Source organism: Zingiber officinale, chromosome 1B (genome assembly GCF_018446385.1).
Source record: "Zingiber officinale cultivar Zhangliang chromosome 1B, Zo_v1.1, whole genome shotgun sequence".
Classification (NCBI taxonomy): Eukaryota; Viridiplantae; Streptophyta; class Magnoliopsida; order Zingiberales; family Zingiberaceae; genus Zingiber; species Zingiber officinale.
This window is the reverse complement of record NC_055986.1, coordinates 361,831-377,251: the sequence shown is the minus strand read 5'-3', so window position 1 is coordinate 377,251 and position 15,421 is coordinate 361,831. Positions and strand designations below refer to the sequence as shown.

The window sequence follows — 15,421 nt, the reverse complement described above, 5'->3', positions numbered from 1 at the left end:
AGAAAACTTAGAACTTTAGCACAATTTAGAGCTGGTGAAGGAGAGATTGGAGATGGAACGCAAGCTTAGAAGAGGAGCTATTGCGGCGGATTAGACGATGTTAAAGAGTTTTTATAGTATTTTAGAGATGATAATATGGTTTATAGCAAATTAACAACGTGAAAGATTATAAATTTAGTTGAGGCATCAATTCCAAATCAGAGTCTCGGACGATGATTTATATTATACAAAGGGTAGAGGGTTGTTTAAGAATCAGGCAGATGAAGGTCCATTAACAAAATACCAGTCATTGGCTTATATAGGCTTGGCTTCCAGCATTCAGTCTTAGTAGGTAAATGAATTCCCCCCATGATAATTAAATTATGGGTCATAAGCTAGTGAAGAAAGTCTCAACAGAAAAAATGACAATGCAACAATTCACTAGCAATATCTATATGATCTGCAAAATATATAAAAAGGCAGACAGGAAAGGCTGGCAGGCAAGCATCTAGTGCGATGCGGCAGGCTTTGCAATGGACCTTCTGATGGCTTCAGCATAGGTCTTGTGCTGATAGGTCAACGTGGAATCCAGCAAGTCCCAAAGAGATGTCTTCGGGTTCCAACCTACATTTGAATTGACCATAAAATACCATACTACAACTTCCCTTCGAAATTTGAGAAATGAAATAAAGTGTATACCAAGTTGTTTATTGATAATAGTCATGTCAGGGATTCTTTTATCACTGTCATCGTATCCTTCGCCATAGAAGTCTTTCGAACTCACATCAATCGTAGGCACCTCCAAAGCGGGCTCCCCTGATACGTTTGAATATACCTGGGGATCGGACACAGAATAGGTTGAAGACTTTGATTTTGCTAACGAAAAATAGCACATGTCTACCTGTGTCATAATTTCAGCAAGTTGTTTTACAGTGACTTCATTGTTAGGATTTCCGACATTAAAGATGTGGCCATTAGCTCGAGCAGGATTTTCCTAAGAGAGCAGGATAATATTGTCTGTCATTGAAGAAATACGAGAGACAGAGAGAAGAAATAAGATACTGCGTACTATCATAAGCAGAACAGCTTCAATAGCATCCTTGATATACACAAATGTTCGTTGGGATTGGCCGCCATCAACAAGTTTCAGAGGCTCACGCCGCAGCAAATTCTGCATTGTGCAAAAGCCAGGTTAAATAGATACATGCATATTACTACCTAGAAGTGTATGACGCACATTACTGAAGCATGCCAAAACCCTCGGAACACCCTCGCTAGGACCATCAATTCCAGGGATGAAGTCCATCCTTGGTCCAATCCAATTGAAAGGCCTCACAATGGTGAACTCAAGACCATTTTCTGCACCCTCGGCTATAGATGATCCAGATGAAGTGTAAGTAGATTGCAACATAAAACACCATAGGAAATTGGTCAACTCAAGGCAGTGTCATTGCACCATAGGAAATTGGTAAGAAACATACCATAAATCAGCCTTTCAATAAGTTGCTTTGCACAGGCATAAGACCATCTCTGCTTCTCAATAGGACCAAAAATACAGGGTGACACATCTTCCTTGAGCACAAAGAATTCAGGTTCCTATTCAATCATATTTTTTCATTGGTCAAACTGTAGAATAATGAACGAGTATACCATTCCAGGAGAAAGATACCTTATGCACCATGAAAGAAGAAAGTGTTCCTTTGGCAGGCATTGTCCAAAAAAAAAAAACTAGAAAATAATTACACAACAACATTCGAAACCAATTTTTCTGACTTTAGCACAATAAATGAATACCAGATTTGATAGACATAAGGGGTAGAAAAACTTTTCAAAAAATGATGTTTAATGCACAATCTAGTACGCTGATATATCCTCATGATCATTGCCATTGTTCCACAGGGAGTGGTAACCCTGGCTAAAATCAGCTGTATAAATACATTTCTCATCATCACTCTCCTTACCCTCTTCCCAATTAATATATCAATTTTTTTAAAAGAAAGACTACTGTTCAAATAGATAAAACCAACCTTTATTTCATTGAACCGGACCCAACTAATTTGATTTTAACTCATTAACAGAACAAACCAAATATGCAGTACATATGCCGTCCAATGGTGGAGATTGGCTCACCCACTGTATAGCCAAAACCCTACCATATATCTAGGATTTAGATGATATGACCCAGTTTCTTGTTGTGTAGCATATGCAGCTGTTTAAAGTACTTCTTGTAAATAATATTGATTTAAACAAACTTTAAATTCAATTGAGACCAAAAAAAAAAAAAAATGTTCAAGCTTGTTTAATGAACTAGAAGCATGTCCACCCCAATAGAACGACACTCCCGCTCACAAGTAAAATCAAATTCAAGTGAGTAAATGAAAATTAGCTTATTCACGAGTGTATCAAACATGTAAATAATTTCAACCACATAGGCCTAGACTTTATGCACCAACTGAAATACGTTTGTAGATTCTAGGAATATTATAGATAAAATAATTCTTATAGCAAACTTTTTTAAAGAAAACTTTAGATTTATTTTTACCAATCAATGATCTTGTCCTTGTGTTTTGCTCATGAATGATGTTATTGACTGTAAAAGGACTGGAACTCAAGGGAAGCCAACTACCAACTCCAAAACTCCATCAAATTCTTCTATTGTTCATGAACATGTGACAAATTTAACTCGTGAACATTAATGAGTCTACTTAACCTTAATATCGTGCACATTTTCTACAACCGAGCTAAAAAATTGTTGGAAATAATTCATTACTTCTCGCAAATGGACAAAGGTGTTCTATTATAAAGTTGGTCTGCACTTATTCATGGATGGCTGACTTGCTATATATAATCTAGGAAATTGTATCAATAAAAACAAAAACTGAGACACCTAACGTAACATAATATAGGAAATTAACCTGGCCCACTTGGGTCCTCTGGGACTATAAACATCAGGGAAAACTCAAAATTGGAGGCCGTCATCTGCAAAAAAATACAGCCAATCCTGACTTTTTTTTCCTTTTTCTTTTTTTAAAGAAGAGACCAAAACACAAACCAAAAGTTGTTTTGTTGTTGTTGGATTCAGGCCTTAGGTCTCTAATCTTTTCCTTTTAGAACAACTGAGAAATCATATATCACCAATTAATATTTTCACAATTTTTCAGTCAAAATTTTCTTTATTTTGGCAGTCAAAAAAATCTTGCAATCTTGTGATTTGGATTTGTAATTAATCGTAGTTTAAAACCTCCTATCCTGGAATATTTATTTTTAAGTGAACCTCAACTCAATACGACTATTGACACAACTTGAGTAGTACCCACAATAAACACGTTTTCAGGTCAAAAAGGTCATTAGTCATTACCATCGAGAAGCAATGTTATTAAGAAATGGAGAATTAAAAGTGTCATCAAGAAAATGGTTTCATTAATTTATAGCATCTTCAAATAACCATATGCAAATCAAATGTAGAAATGCCAATGATACCTTTCTAAGAGGATGATCATTGGGTAGGAAGCTTCCTATCGTTTTCCCATACACTTCACATGTTGAGAAGTGAATGACGCGTTTGTTGTTTTCTGAGCAATACTTAACCTGCACAAGCCACAATAAACCAAATCAATACCAAAGAAGAGTACAAAGAAAATCCAACTGGAAACGAACAAGCCCAGGGGTCTCAAAACTCACAACTGGGAGAGCATCAATGAAATTACTGAAGATGGTGTCTAGTGGGCGGGTGTTATAATCAGCAGGAGTGCAAATTGCTGCCAGATTAATCGTCTACAAAGAAAACAAAAAGTTGTATTACATATACATTAGGATCCCTTGCGATGATGACGAAAAAAAAAGACTCGCTCAAACCATCACGGCCAAGGAAAAGATGCTGAGAAGTAAAGTGACAGTAAAAAAAAATTGCAGAACCGCACAGATCACACTGAAAAAAAGTGCAAGAAGAGATCCAGGGTTAGATCTGTTCCACAGGACAAGGGAACTAACCAAATCCGACATCTTGATGAGGCCCTCGAGCCTGGAGTCGTTCTTAATATTGAGGCGGTGGAACTGGATCCGGCCGCCCCAAGGGCGGCGCGCGGCCTCTTGCCCCTCCGCCGCGTCGAGTAGGTGCTTGATCTTGTCGCTGTAGACGTCCACTGCCAGCACCGTGTGGGGCGTCTCGGCCATCAGTTTCTCGCATAGGTGCGATCCGATGAACCCCCCGGCCCCAATCATGCAGATCGTCATCGGCTCTATCGGGTTCCCGTCAAGATCCAGCCTCGCAGCCGATGCCATGGCCGATGCGCTCAAGATTCCTTCCTCGATCGGCGGGATCTAGCCAAAGGAAGAGACAAAATATTGAAGAAGCAGAATAAGGAAAGATGAGGAAGCAAGCGGAATGCGGATGGACGGCGAACCTTTCGGTGGCTTCGATCCGCTTCCTGCCGACGACTGCGGGGGAGGAGCGGAAGAGCGGAGACAGAGAGTGGTGCGGTCAACGCGGAGCAGATGCCTCGGGATGGTTTAGGAGTGGACGATTTAAATAGCGGATCGGTCGGTGATGGAGAGAGTGTGCCATTCTGGCGAGCTGTGTTTGATCATTTATCTGGCCGTCAGCGCGTTGTCCCTCCTCTCGCCCAGCTGTCCATGGCCACCACGATAAGCAATTTGTGGTCACTAATCAATGCATTTAATTTCTTGTATGGACTTATTCATTACTAATTTTTATTAATAGTTTTATGAAATTTATTTTAGTGTGAGTCCCTTTGTTTTTTTTTGAAGTCAATCACATTCATAAGTAAAAAATATATTTGATAAGTAAAAAAATAACTATAATTAAAATAAAATTCATAAGTTAATTAAATACTAAATAAAAATTATAAAATATATTAAATTAAAAATCTTAAGTTTATTAATTTATTAATTAAAATTACAAATAAAATAAAATAAAATAAAATAAAGATGAGAATTAATAAAAATATTAAGTAAAAATTATATAAAGATATTAAATGAAAAATAATAAATAAAGATATGTGACTTTTAATATAGGGAAAAAAGTTATATGGAGATTTTTAGATTGTAAAGAGAATATTAGATTTTTGTTCACTTTTTAACGTGATATTGATGTTAATATAACATGATATTGATGTGACATATTAAAAATTACTTAAAAGTTTATGGAGAAATTTAATTATTGGAGATGTCCTAAGAGCATCTCTAATGATTAGAACTCTAAATGAGTTATTTTTCAGGATCCCAATATGCATGTCACATCAATAATACTAAAGCTCATTGAAATATCTTAATTAATAGTTAAATCTTTAAATGAATTTTCTCATGATCCAATTCATAACATGAGTTGCATGGCTTCATTCATATTATATCAAATTCGAGACAAAAGAGCAAGTTTGTATTTTCACCATTGTTCTTAAATTATAAATCTCAAACTTCACCTCTATCATGATTTAAGATTTTTTATTTAGCTTTTTAAATTTACAAACTTCTCGTGAACTTTACATTGGAGATGTCCTTAATTTGTAAAGAACAACATCTAATGGTGGAGTTAGCCTGGATGATCTACCTGGGTTGTGGGCCATACTGATGTCGATGTTGATGTCGATGCTCATACTAGACACCGCTTTCTCTTTTGTTTTTCCTTTTTTTCTACAGTAAATCATCGTCGGGCATCCGGGCTACAGCTCGGGTCGGGCTATACCTGGCTCTGCCCTTGACAACATCACAGCGATGATTATACATGCTGCATATAATTAAAGACTTAAGAGGGATTTAAAAAGTTTGATCAAAGTTATGGTCAGATCGGATGTCGTCCATCGTTTCATGCGTGAGGAGGTGCATGATGTTAAAATTATATATATTTTATCTAGATATACTTTTATATTATTTTTTATTAATTTAATTAAAATTATTTTAACATAGTTTATATCACTTTAAAACTATTATAATTATATTATAACTACAAGCTGACACTATAATAATCACTGCTATAATAATTTTAAATTATTTTTTAGTTATATATATATATATATAAATCTGGAGTGATGCTTTTTGATTTTCGTTCTAAAATAAATATTCACCGCTGCGCCTGTGCTGGTATCGTTGAGGTCCGCTACCTTTGTATCGTGCGCCGCTGCAGTAGATGCACGTGAACACATGCTTAATCAAAACCCATGGATCATATGCCCTGTACGGGCTAAAGGCATAGCCGCGTTGGCGGTGTATTATTAGAGCATTACAATAAAAAAATATTTAATTATAATCTTGTTTCAAAAATATTTTCAATTTCAAATATTCTTCATCGAAAGGGTTAATCTGTATGGAGAAGATTTAAAACTATCGGGCATATATCTTTGGTGTTTCATTAGATCTTACTTTATGAAATATTTCATCTTCTATCTATTTCACCCATTGGATCGATTCAACCATGCATGTGGCTCTGCTCAATTACTTTGTCGACTCACTCGACCCATTCAATCATTGTCCTATTAGGCCAATTCATCCCACTTAGTTTGCTCGATTTGATTGATCAAATAAATCCAATTATCGTGGTCCTGGTCCTTGTGGTTCGTCTTGACGAATTGATTTATTATGTTAGAGAAATTAACTATCCTACTTGGCTTGCTTGATCCAATTAATTACTATCCTTATGAAGCCGACACTGTATAAAATTTGTGCTTGGACATCTAATAGAATCAATGAGTGACTTCTGACTTCTAAAATGAGCGACTGGCCTCTGATTTCCATGCACGAAATCTCACTCCTGTTTTTTTTATTATTATTTTTATTAAAGATTTCAAGGAGATTTCATCATTTCTTAAGAAGATATTTGGGGTCATCTCTCCGACTGACTTTGTTTCGCAGTATTTCTGTTTAAAATCAGATAAAATGATAAGTTAGGGATGCAGTTAGAAATTTGACGGGTGAAGATTCTATAGGGTGCTGTAACATAAAAGTATCAGTATTGAAGGAATTTCCGAACTTTCTGATGCTTAAATCAGTTTATATAGGCACACTGATGTTGCAGCCATTATGTTACTACAGATTCCATTGATTTTTTAATCAGTAAATTAATTGAGAAGAATGACAGGCTTCAAGAACAGCAAAGATGGAGATAATGGCGGGTAAATTTCATCCTGCCTATACAGACATTGCCCCAACCTCTCACAATGAAGTGGTGGGACCCACTACTTAAGTGTGGGTCCCACCATCAAATGTGAGAGGTTGGGAAATTTAGTGGAAGTGGAAATAGACACTCGATCTCTTATGAATGATAGAATGGATCTGGTCCTTGACATTTGATCATTCTATTTTAAATGTACCGGCCCCACATTGTTACAACCAGTATAGGGAGAGCGAATGGAACATCCCTGAAATAAGCATCAAGAACTTTAAAAAAATCATGAAAAAGCATTTTGCTCAAAACTACTACAGATCAACGAGCAAGTAGAAGAATTATACAGAAGTAAAAAATGCATTTGGACAGCATCGTTTACAGGTTTTCACGCAGCATAGCCAGTATTCTTTCTCTGAGACCACTTGAAACTTCCGTGGAAGCATTTGTAGACTTCGTATCAGAACTTCCTGGCATATTTAATTCCTGTTGCTGGTTCGACAATTTCTGAGCGATCTCGGGCTGATCCAATTTGTTTCTATTCATCTCTCTCTCAATTAAGTGGTTCCTTTGGGATCGCGAGTGATGTTTATTCCTGTGCTTATCATACAATTTCTTCTCATTTTCCTCGTCTTCCGAAGCATCTTCATCCTTATGATGATGGGACTTCTTTCGGTGCCTGTATTCATCTTCTGAAGAACTATGGTGCTTATGATGTCTAGAAACTCTATCGGAAGATGAGTGATGCTTTCTGTGCTTGCGACCACTGCTGCTATAGTGTTCTGACCACTGCCTACTCTTGTGCCGCTTATGATTTCCATCCTCATCCTCATTATTATCAAAATTTTGAGAGCTCAGACGGTGTCTCTCCCTTTTATCCCTGCTAATAACTTGATCAATCTCTCTCCCGTGAGATTTCGTTCTTGCAGATACGTTTGCATCATGAGGTACAGAGCTTCCTTCTCGTTCTTTGTGTGCAATATCAGTTCCAGCACATATATGCAAAGATGAATCCTCATCAGTTGCAGCACTACATGTCGTAGTCAATGGATTACCACTCTTTATCATTGCAGAGAACATCCTTGCTCGTTTCAGTCTCTCAGCCTTCAATTTTTGCTCCTTTGTCAAGGAAGCTTCAGATGAATCGGCTTCGCGCGATGCAGCAAGTGCTGCAGTCTTCGCAATAGCCTTTGCAATCCATACATCATCCACTGTTCTAGAAGCCCTTTTACTTGGTGGGTCAAGGCCCGACAAATGCAATGATGTACCAGCTTCATAGCTAGAACCACGTTTGGGCATAGAATCCTGATCTGGTAACGAGGAAAAACTTCCAGCACTGGAACCAAGTAAAGCCTCACGTTGAGAGAGACCCAGCGTGGAATCAGGAGCTGCAACATGTTGACGAGCATTAGCAGGACTCACACCTCTTGTGACCGCCAAAACAATAGCAGCAGCTTCATCTACACTCGCTCCAGATTGAGTGGGCCGATTTGAATCTTGGTCATGCTTCTCCTTTTTCGAACCACCAATTACCATCTTGAATTTCTCTTTTCTATGAGGATCGTAAAACCATTCTTCTGACATATCTGATGATCTGCAATGAGCAGCTTCTGAAACCTCATTTCGTCCTTTATTCTTGCTCCTGGCATTACCCTGCCACAATAGCAAAATCAGATATCTGTTAGCTTTTCCTTGGGAAGCAAAATGTTGAACAAAAGATAGCTTACATTAATGAAGGCAAACTGGAGCCCCTATAAAAGACCGCAAAAAAAAAGAAAAGAACAAAAAAGGGAGGATTCATTTACAACTAAAACAGCATTGTACCATTATATGGACATGTGGATCGTTATTAGCCATGATTTACAAATTGGAACAGGCCAATAACAAAAAATAATCAAAACCACCTAGGACAAGTGTTGCTCTAATTACTAAACTATTTGAAACGAAAAGGTGGAAAAGAGACTTTCACTTTAATTAGGGCTAGCTCGAATTCTCCACTGTTTGATACTCGGACAGTCACAAGTCACTAAAAGCTTGACTGATTGTAAGAAATGAGACTAAAAGGATTAACGATAGAAACTCCTTTTTCCATGAATAAGAAAAAAGTTGAATTTTTTCTAGAAGTTTTCACTTTTCTTTTTATTCCAAAAATCAGGGTGGGATATATACTGGAGAAATTCACCATTGAATCCAAGAATTTGATTTTGCTATCATCAGATAAGCAGCAGGCCCAATAAAAGTCATTCACATCAATTCAATAAAACCAATGAAATACAAGAACAGGGGACCGGATCCTCTGGTCCCCTTGTCCTGGTCCGCTCCTGGACCGGGACAAGGGGATTGGTGGGAGGCAATGGCCCCCACCTGTTAATAGGTGGGGGCTCATTGCCCCCCACCAATGCAAAGACTGGACAATGAATTGGCTCCAAATACAAATACTCCTCGAAAAAGACAGATTACACTTTATAAAGGGAACATAAGATGCAGTAAAAAATGGGTGGTATAAAAAACTTATTGTGAATTGAAATAAATGCCCCTATCTTATTAAAAGTCTTGGCGCAACGATAAAGTTATTGCTTTGTGACCAAAAGGTCACGGGTTCGAATCCTAGAAACAGCCTCTTGCCAAAAAACAAGGTAGGGCTGCGAACAATGGCTCCTTCCCCAGGACCCCGCATGGCGGGAGCTTTATGCACCGGGCTGCCCTTTTATTTCATTAAAAGCCTCATGGAACATCAATTCATGGTGTTGTATAGATTCAAAATTAAGATATAATAGAAAATTTGACTGGTAATTACAAACAGAAATTCAAAGATCATACTCCTACAGAAATCAAAAGGCACAAGAAAGGTCAAACTTTGGACATGAAATGCATTTGAGTGACAATACCATCTTCAAAAAAAAATTTGAATCTTCGTAAAATAAAATAAAGATAAGTAGTCTTCATCAAGGCATTTTTTTCCTACCTATTGGTCAAATCAGAAAGTCCGAGTGAAGGAAGAATATTGTGCATCAGAATAGAATTTCAGTCAGCATATTACTTACCTGAAAACTCAGAGATCAAGTGTAATGTCATCATGTGCACATATGTTATTCTCCAAACTTCACGGTGGCAAAAGGCGATTAATAAACCCTTCTGCCAGCCCGTCCCTAGACCAACACAGAAAAGATAAATCACAAGTGGCTACTAGCCTTGGACAGTTGAATAGCGTATGGGGAGAATAGGCACCCGACTACTAACTGGGATGAGAGAGAGAGAGAAGGAAGGGAAGGGGGCGGGGGGCGCTTAAAGACCATATTATTAGTTTGATATACGAGAACTCTTGTGCACGTTTAGACAGGCACACTGACTAGGAAAAATTAAGGTATGTAGCCAACACAAACATAAAGGCAAGATCAATCATGCACATGATGCAATGGCATAACCTGGACAGCTAAGATACTAATAGTATTTTTAAATCTTAACATATTTTATCATCATACACAAAATGTCCAAGTTTGGATAGGCACACTGACAGGGCAAAACTAAGGTATCTAGCCAAGTCAAGTGCAAAGGCAAAGACCACTCACCAGTCACCACTCATGCACATAATGCCATGGTGTAAACCGAATCACCAAGTCAATGGTTTTCTTAACATATATTATCACATGCAAATTAATATATGAAATGTAGATTATGATCTTTGTTTTACACGTATACTATGAAAAATTGGCTGCCACCACCTTCCTAGAGTAAATTTTATATTACGTACAGAAAGTCATGTGTGACAGTATCGGTATCAGAAATTTAGAAATAACCAAGTGAAAAATACCCTCTTTTAAAATCTATCTTAGATGGACAATGAATTCCCCTCATTTATTTGTAAAGACCTTAATGGATATTTTCACTATAAACTGGAGCAGTAAATTATTAATTTAACCACCTAGATGAAAAGCTTTTTTGCTATAATAGAGGCTATACAATTTTGAATAAAATCTTGCTTATTCAACTTACAAGATGCCACTTCCTTGATCTTTGTTAATTTGCAATAAGGTCAAATCTAGCTTTCAGGTCCAACTCCATAAACAAGAACAAAGTTAAAGTTCACTTAACTTAGTAGATATTAGATAACCTGTATAATGTTCTTTATCAGAGACACAATATGGAGGTTTAGCCATGAAATTTAATCCTCTCCTTATCTGGAACAGCATATTTGATAGATACAGAAAAAATTTCAACCAACATTTGTAAATTCAAGACAACCTATGTTAATTCTGTCGATAATTCTACAGAGACTGAAAAACAGTGGAAATAATCAGAAACAATCTGTAGATACTACATATGAGATATTGTATGTTTAAAATCTTTCAAGGAACCAGAGCATGTATGTCACAGGTAAAAATTGTTATGAAAAAATGGCATTTTGTACACATTGATATGGTCCAGGCAAGATTGTACAGAAATTACCTGATGAGCCTCTTCAAGAACCTTAAGGTAGTACGCATGGTGCTGATTTGACGGCACAAGAAAAGGAAATCTGCCTACTGACTTATCTTGTTCCACAAGGATAGCCTCAAACTCCTTTCCATTTCTAATAATGAATTCAACTATTTTTTCTATCATTCTTTTTAAGAAAGATGGAGGTTCCAATAATACCGGTTTAACATCCGGCATGCAAAATTGATCACTGTGTTTATGCTCAACAGAAACAGGAAGGATTCCTTTGCCATCTCTTGCATTCTTATTATGTAGAACCTTAGGTGAACTAGATCTAGTGGCCAGTTTCTTTCTTGTTGAAGTCATATCTTTAGGAACCACATAGGAATTCGTTGTCTTGATTTTATTATGCCCTTCCAAAGTCTTCAAGGCTTGCTCTGAGCTATGAGAACTTGGTGCATTATCAGCAATGCTGGGATTGGTACATCCAGTAGCATTAGTATCATCGTCGTCTTCTATTGATCCATAGACAGATCCAAGCAATGACAAGGCCCCACTACGGGGAGGAAGCATGTCTTTATTCTGCTCTTCCAGCTTTTCCTTATCTTGTGTTTTCTCACTAGTTGCATCATTATTTAGAAGTTGTGGATGATCAACAAGGAAGCGAAAATACTCATGAAGATGATGATCTGGCATCAAGAACCCAAAAGTTGGATTGTCACCCTGTTTCACACGTAAGACAATCTCTGATTGTCCACCATGCTGACTAACAAACGATGCTGTTCTTGCAATAATTTGATGCAATTTCTCTGTATCAGGCTGCAAGAAACCCATAAATGATCTTTGTCAGCAATAATTTGAATTATAACATCACAATTGTAACTAAAAACTTGATACTTTAAACTTAACCGGAAGTAATAAATTATCATAAGAAAAGAAACAAAGTGCAAGCTCATCCATAAGTGTTAAATGTCGCTGCCTGATGGACATATTTCATTGCGATCCCACCTACCCATTCCTCACATCATGAAACATCACAAGAAATAATGCTGCTCATGAATGTCAAACTTAGTAAGCACTTCATCACTGCTCCAAGCTTCTGAAACTTTAACATGTAAGCTTTAGAAGAATATATGCACCTTGGACAAAAATTGCTGTTCCAACTGTTGAAGAATAATAACAATCTACATAGAACATATATACTTGTTATCTGGAAAAAGACATGAACATGGAGTTTGATGCATGCATTTTGCACTTACTAGTTTACTCATCAATCTTTCAGGGAGTGGAAAAGCTGGACGATAACCAGAATAAGTTAATCCAGAATCCTTATTTGGATCAGCTGCATTCTCGGCATTTCCATATGAAAAAGGTACAGCCTGATAAGTTGCATCCAAATCTTTAATTTTATCTGAAATAAGAAAGACCAAAATCTCAATTAAGATGACCATCAAAATAAAAAATAAAAAAGCCTCACCATTAACACAAATTCAGTGATGAACAATCGTAAGAATGTGGAAGTTTCTTACTTGGATTCTGAGTGAACTCATGAACTAAGCACCCATCCTGCAAACTTAGAATGCAAATGCAATATAATATTCAATTAATTAACATGTGAGTCATTTTATTGGCCGCAAGATCCGCGATAAACTGAACAGAGCAAGTATACAGGTTATCAACCCACCATCCACCAATATAGAACTGTACATGGCATATTATATGAGCCATGAGGAATTATTTCATTCCATAAAGTATGAAAGAGCAAGTCAAACATCAACTGCAGGCCATGCAATACATTGCAGGAACTATAAAACAAGAAAAGGTCATTGAAAGACCCAAATAACATGACTTGGTTATCACTAGCAAGCCAAAAGCACTTTCAAACAACGTTTTTTATGGGTAGCAGGTTGTCAGTCCACAAAGAAACTTTATCAATACAAAAAAAAAAAGAAATGAAGACATTTTCTTAGGTTTCATGATGATTAAACCACCTGTAAGTCCTTTAAATCAATTAAGACTACCAAATTAATATGTTACTCAAATAAGTGAATTGTTATTTTGAGAGGGGAAATTAGAAACAGTGTGAATAGAACATGTATTAGTTATTGCAAATAAAATAAAATGGTGATGAAAAAGCACAGAAAATCAAAGAATTTTACCTTCTCTACAAAATTAGACCTACTTATATGCGTAGCTTATAGGCGCCTCACATGCTAAAATGAGTAATCAGATTCATCTACCGAATACTACATGCTATTCTGAGAATTACAGAGATGTGACTTTTAAAATTATTAACTGCAAGAATTTTAGTCATGCTTCCTACACCTAAGTCGTTACCCCTCCGTTCGTCTCCAAATATTGGCTCCAAACAAGTTCTGATAAACATTCAGTAAAATCAATACAATTTGAATTGAAGTTAGGAATCACCTCATTTATGCAGGAAAAAAATTAATACAGAAAAGAAAAGATTTTTTACGGTAAACAAACCTGATGATATTTCCCTTGCATCGTCGGGGGAAGCGACACTGATGGCATCCGTGTCGTCCGTGGAAGGGAGGAGATCGAGGTAGCGTTCATGGTCGAGCTGAGAGGCGGTCACACCACCGTCAGCCACCTCCTCAGCGAGACGATTCGAGGCCCTCCTCGGAGGGCGAGGAGGAATCCGATCGAGGAGGTGTCGGACGTCATAACGATCGATGAGAAGGGTGGGATCACCGCACCATGGCACAAGGGCGTCGGCAGAATTGATGAAAGCCGAGGCAGCATCGTCGTCGAACAACAACGGATGCCTTCCTTCCAACCTCAGATCCATCCCCGCGACCGCCGACCGAGGGAATGAGTTGCTCAGGACGAATCTGTGCTTTCCGATGGGACGCCTTGAGACAGGAAACCCTCGCAACTTCGACGCGGCGCACACTTTTAACCTAGCATTTTGGATAAAATTCATTCTAGACCCTGGTATTATTATTTTTGCAAGACCATCCTTCAAATTCTGTTCCCATATTTCCAAACACGGGAAACGCCTCGGAGAGGAAAATAAAAAAAAAAAGAGTAAAATTGCTGGAAATAAATTTTAACGGGACAATTTATCACAGAAATATTATATTTTCAGTTTGTAATTTATATTTTTTTCAATTTTAATTCTGTTATGAGTTAATTTACATTCTTAATCTTGTAATTTATAATATTTTCTAATTTCAATCTTTTTTCCTCAAAAATTAAAATTTTTCAACGAAAAATATCTAATTTGTAGTTAAATTATAAAAACACATGGGTCATAAAAAAATTAAAATCCCCAAATTCAATTTATAACTCATTATTTTTCGTTGAAAAATTTTAATTTTAGAAGAAAAAAGACTGAAATTAAAAAATATTACAAATAATAAGACTAAAAATATAAATTGACTCATAATAACAAGATTAAAATTAAAAAAAATATAAATTATATGTCTAAAAATGTAATTTTCTCTTTATCAAAACCTGCATTAATTATCAAAGTCATTTCCTACTTACAAAATATAATTCCCATAATACCCTTTTTATTATTAAAGCACAAGTAATTTTCCAATTAGATCACGCTGAAATTTCATCAAAATCAACTCTTTAGGAAAAAATAACGAAGGTAGGCCCGTCCCAAATCCCTCAAAAAAATAAATCACAAATTCCTCAGTATCTCATGATGGTAACATCATCATCTACTAACCAACCATCCATTCCAGAAAGATATTTTTAGAAACAAAATAATGACATTATAGTTAGAATATTCAAAAATTCATAATAAAATTTTTAATTTTCAAGGCACAAACTGGCTAATTTAGCACTTAAAAATTGATATTAAATAAAACAGCTTATAATTATTTGTTAATCAAATTCCTCAAGAAAATATCAATGTTCTAGTTAGCATATCCAGCA

The 15,421-nt window shown here is 36.6% G+C and overlaps 2 protein-coding genes and 1 non-coding gene across 6 annotated transcripts; all 3 read right to left on the bottom strand.

The window, feature by feature from the left end:
* Positions 1-271: 271 nt before the first annotated feature.
* On the bottom strand, positions 272-4,544 carry LOC122045658 (UDP-D-apiose/UDP-D-xylose synthase 2-like). The gene is made up of 10 exons (XM_042605980.1): positions 4,383-4,544; positions 3,970-4,299; positions 3,661-3,753; positions 3,460-3,567; positions 1,461-1,575; positions 1,217-1,350; positions 1,049-1,150; positions 881-973; positions 679-814; positions 272-603 (listed from the first exon to the last, which is right to left on the bottom strand). Exons 2-10 carry the CDS (start codon positions 4,258-4,260, stop codon positions 488-490), a joined length of 1,188 nt encoding a protein of 395 aa, XP_042461914.1. The 5' UTR covers positions 4,261-4,299; positions 4,383-4,544; the 3' UTR covers positions 272-487.
* Positions 4,545-7,250: 2,706 nt separating this feature from the next.
* On the bottom strand, positions 7,251-14,425 carry LOC122045635 (splicing factor, suppressor of white-apricot homolog). Of its 4 annotated transcripts, none has more exons than XM_042605949.1 (5): positions 13,997-14,425; positions 12,769-12,920; positions 12,649-12,693; positions 11,540-12,328; positions 7,251-8,746 (listed from the first exon to the last, which is right to left on the bottom strand). In XM_042605949.1, the coding sequence occupies exons 1-5, from the start codon at positions 14,319-14,321 to the stop codon at positions 7,472-7,474; spliced, it is 2,586 nt and encodes an 861-aa protein (XP_042461883.1). In that variant the 5' UTR covers positions 14,322-14,425; the 3' UTR covers positions 7,251-7,471. The 4 variants fall into 4 exon arrangements, with proteins under 4 accessions (XP_042461883.1, XP_042461903.1, XP_042461890.1 ...); XM_042605969.1 differs by lacking the exon at positions 13,997-14,425 and adding an exon at positions 12,987-13,924; XM_042605956.1 differs by lacking the exon at positions 12,649-12,693.
* Positions 10,101-10,165, bottom strand: LOC121995089. Its single transcript, XR_006115840.1, has one exon. It is a non-coding gene; the product is annotated as a small nucleolar RNA snoR101 (small nucleolar RNA).
* Positions 14,426-15,421: the final 996 nt, after the last annotated feature.

Bases quoted from the DNA above. Each gene is read 5' to 3' on its own strand.
- LOC122045635 (XM_042605949.1), bottom strand. From the start codon at position 14,321: ATGGATCTGAGGTTGGAAGGAAGGCATCCGTTGTTGTTCGACGACGAT. The intron at 12,921-13,996 runs GTTTGTTTACCG...TTCTTATTTCAG, and splicing joins TGCAAGGGAAATATCATCAG to ATAAAATTAAAGATTTGGAT. The intron at 12,694-12,768 runs GTAAGTGCAAAA...TGTTCTATGTAG, and splicing joins AAAGATTGATGAGTAAACTA to ATTGTTATTATTCTTCAACA.
- LOC122045658 (XM_042605980.1), bottom strand. From the start codon at position 4,260: ATGGCATCGGCTGCGAGGCTGGATCTTGACGGGAACCCGATAGAGCCG. The intron at 3,754-3,969 runs GTTAGTTCCCTT...TTTTCTTTGTAG, and splicing joins TCATCAAGATGTCGGATTTG to ACGATTAATCTGGCAGCAAT. The intron at 1,351-1,460 runs GTATGTTTCTTA...GATCATCTATAG, and splicing joins TATTGAAAGGCTGATTTATG to CCGAGGGTGCAGAAAATGGT.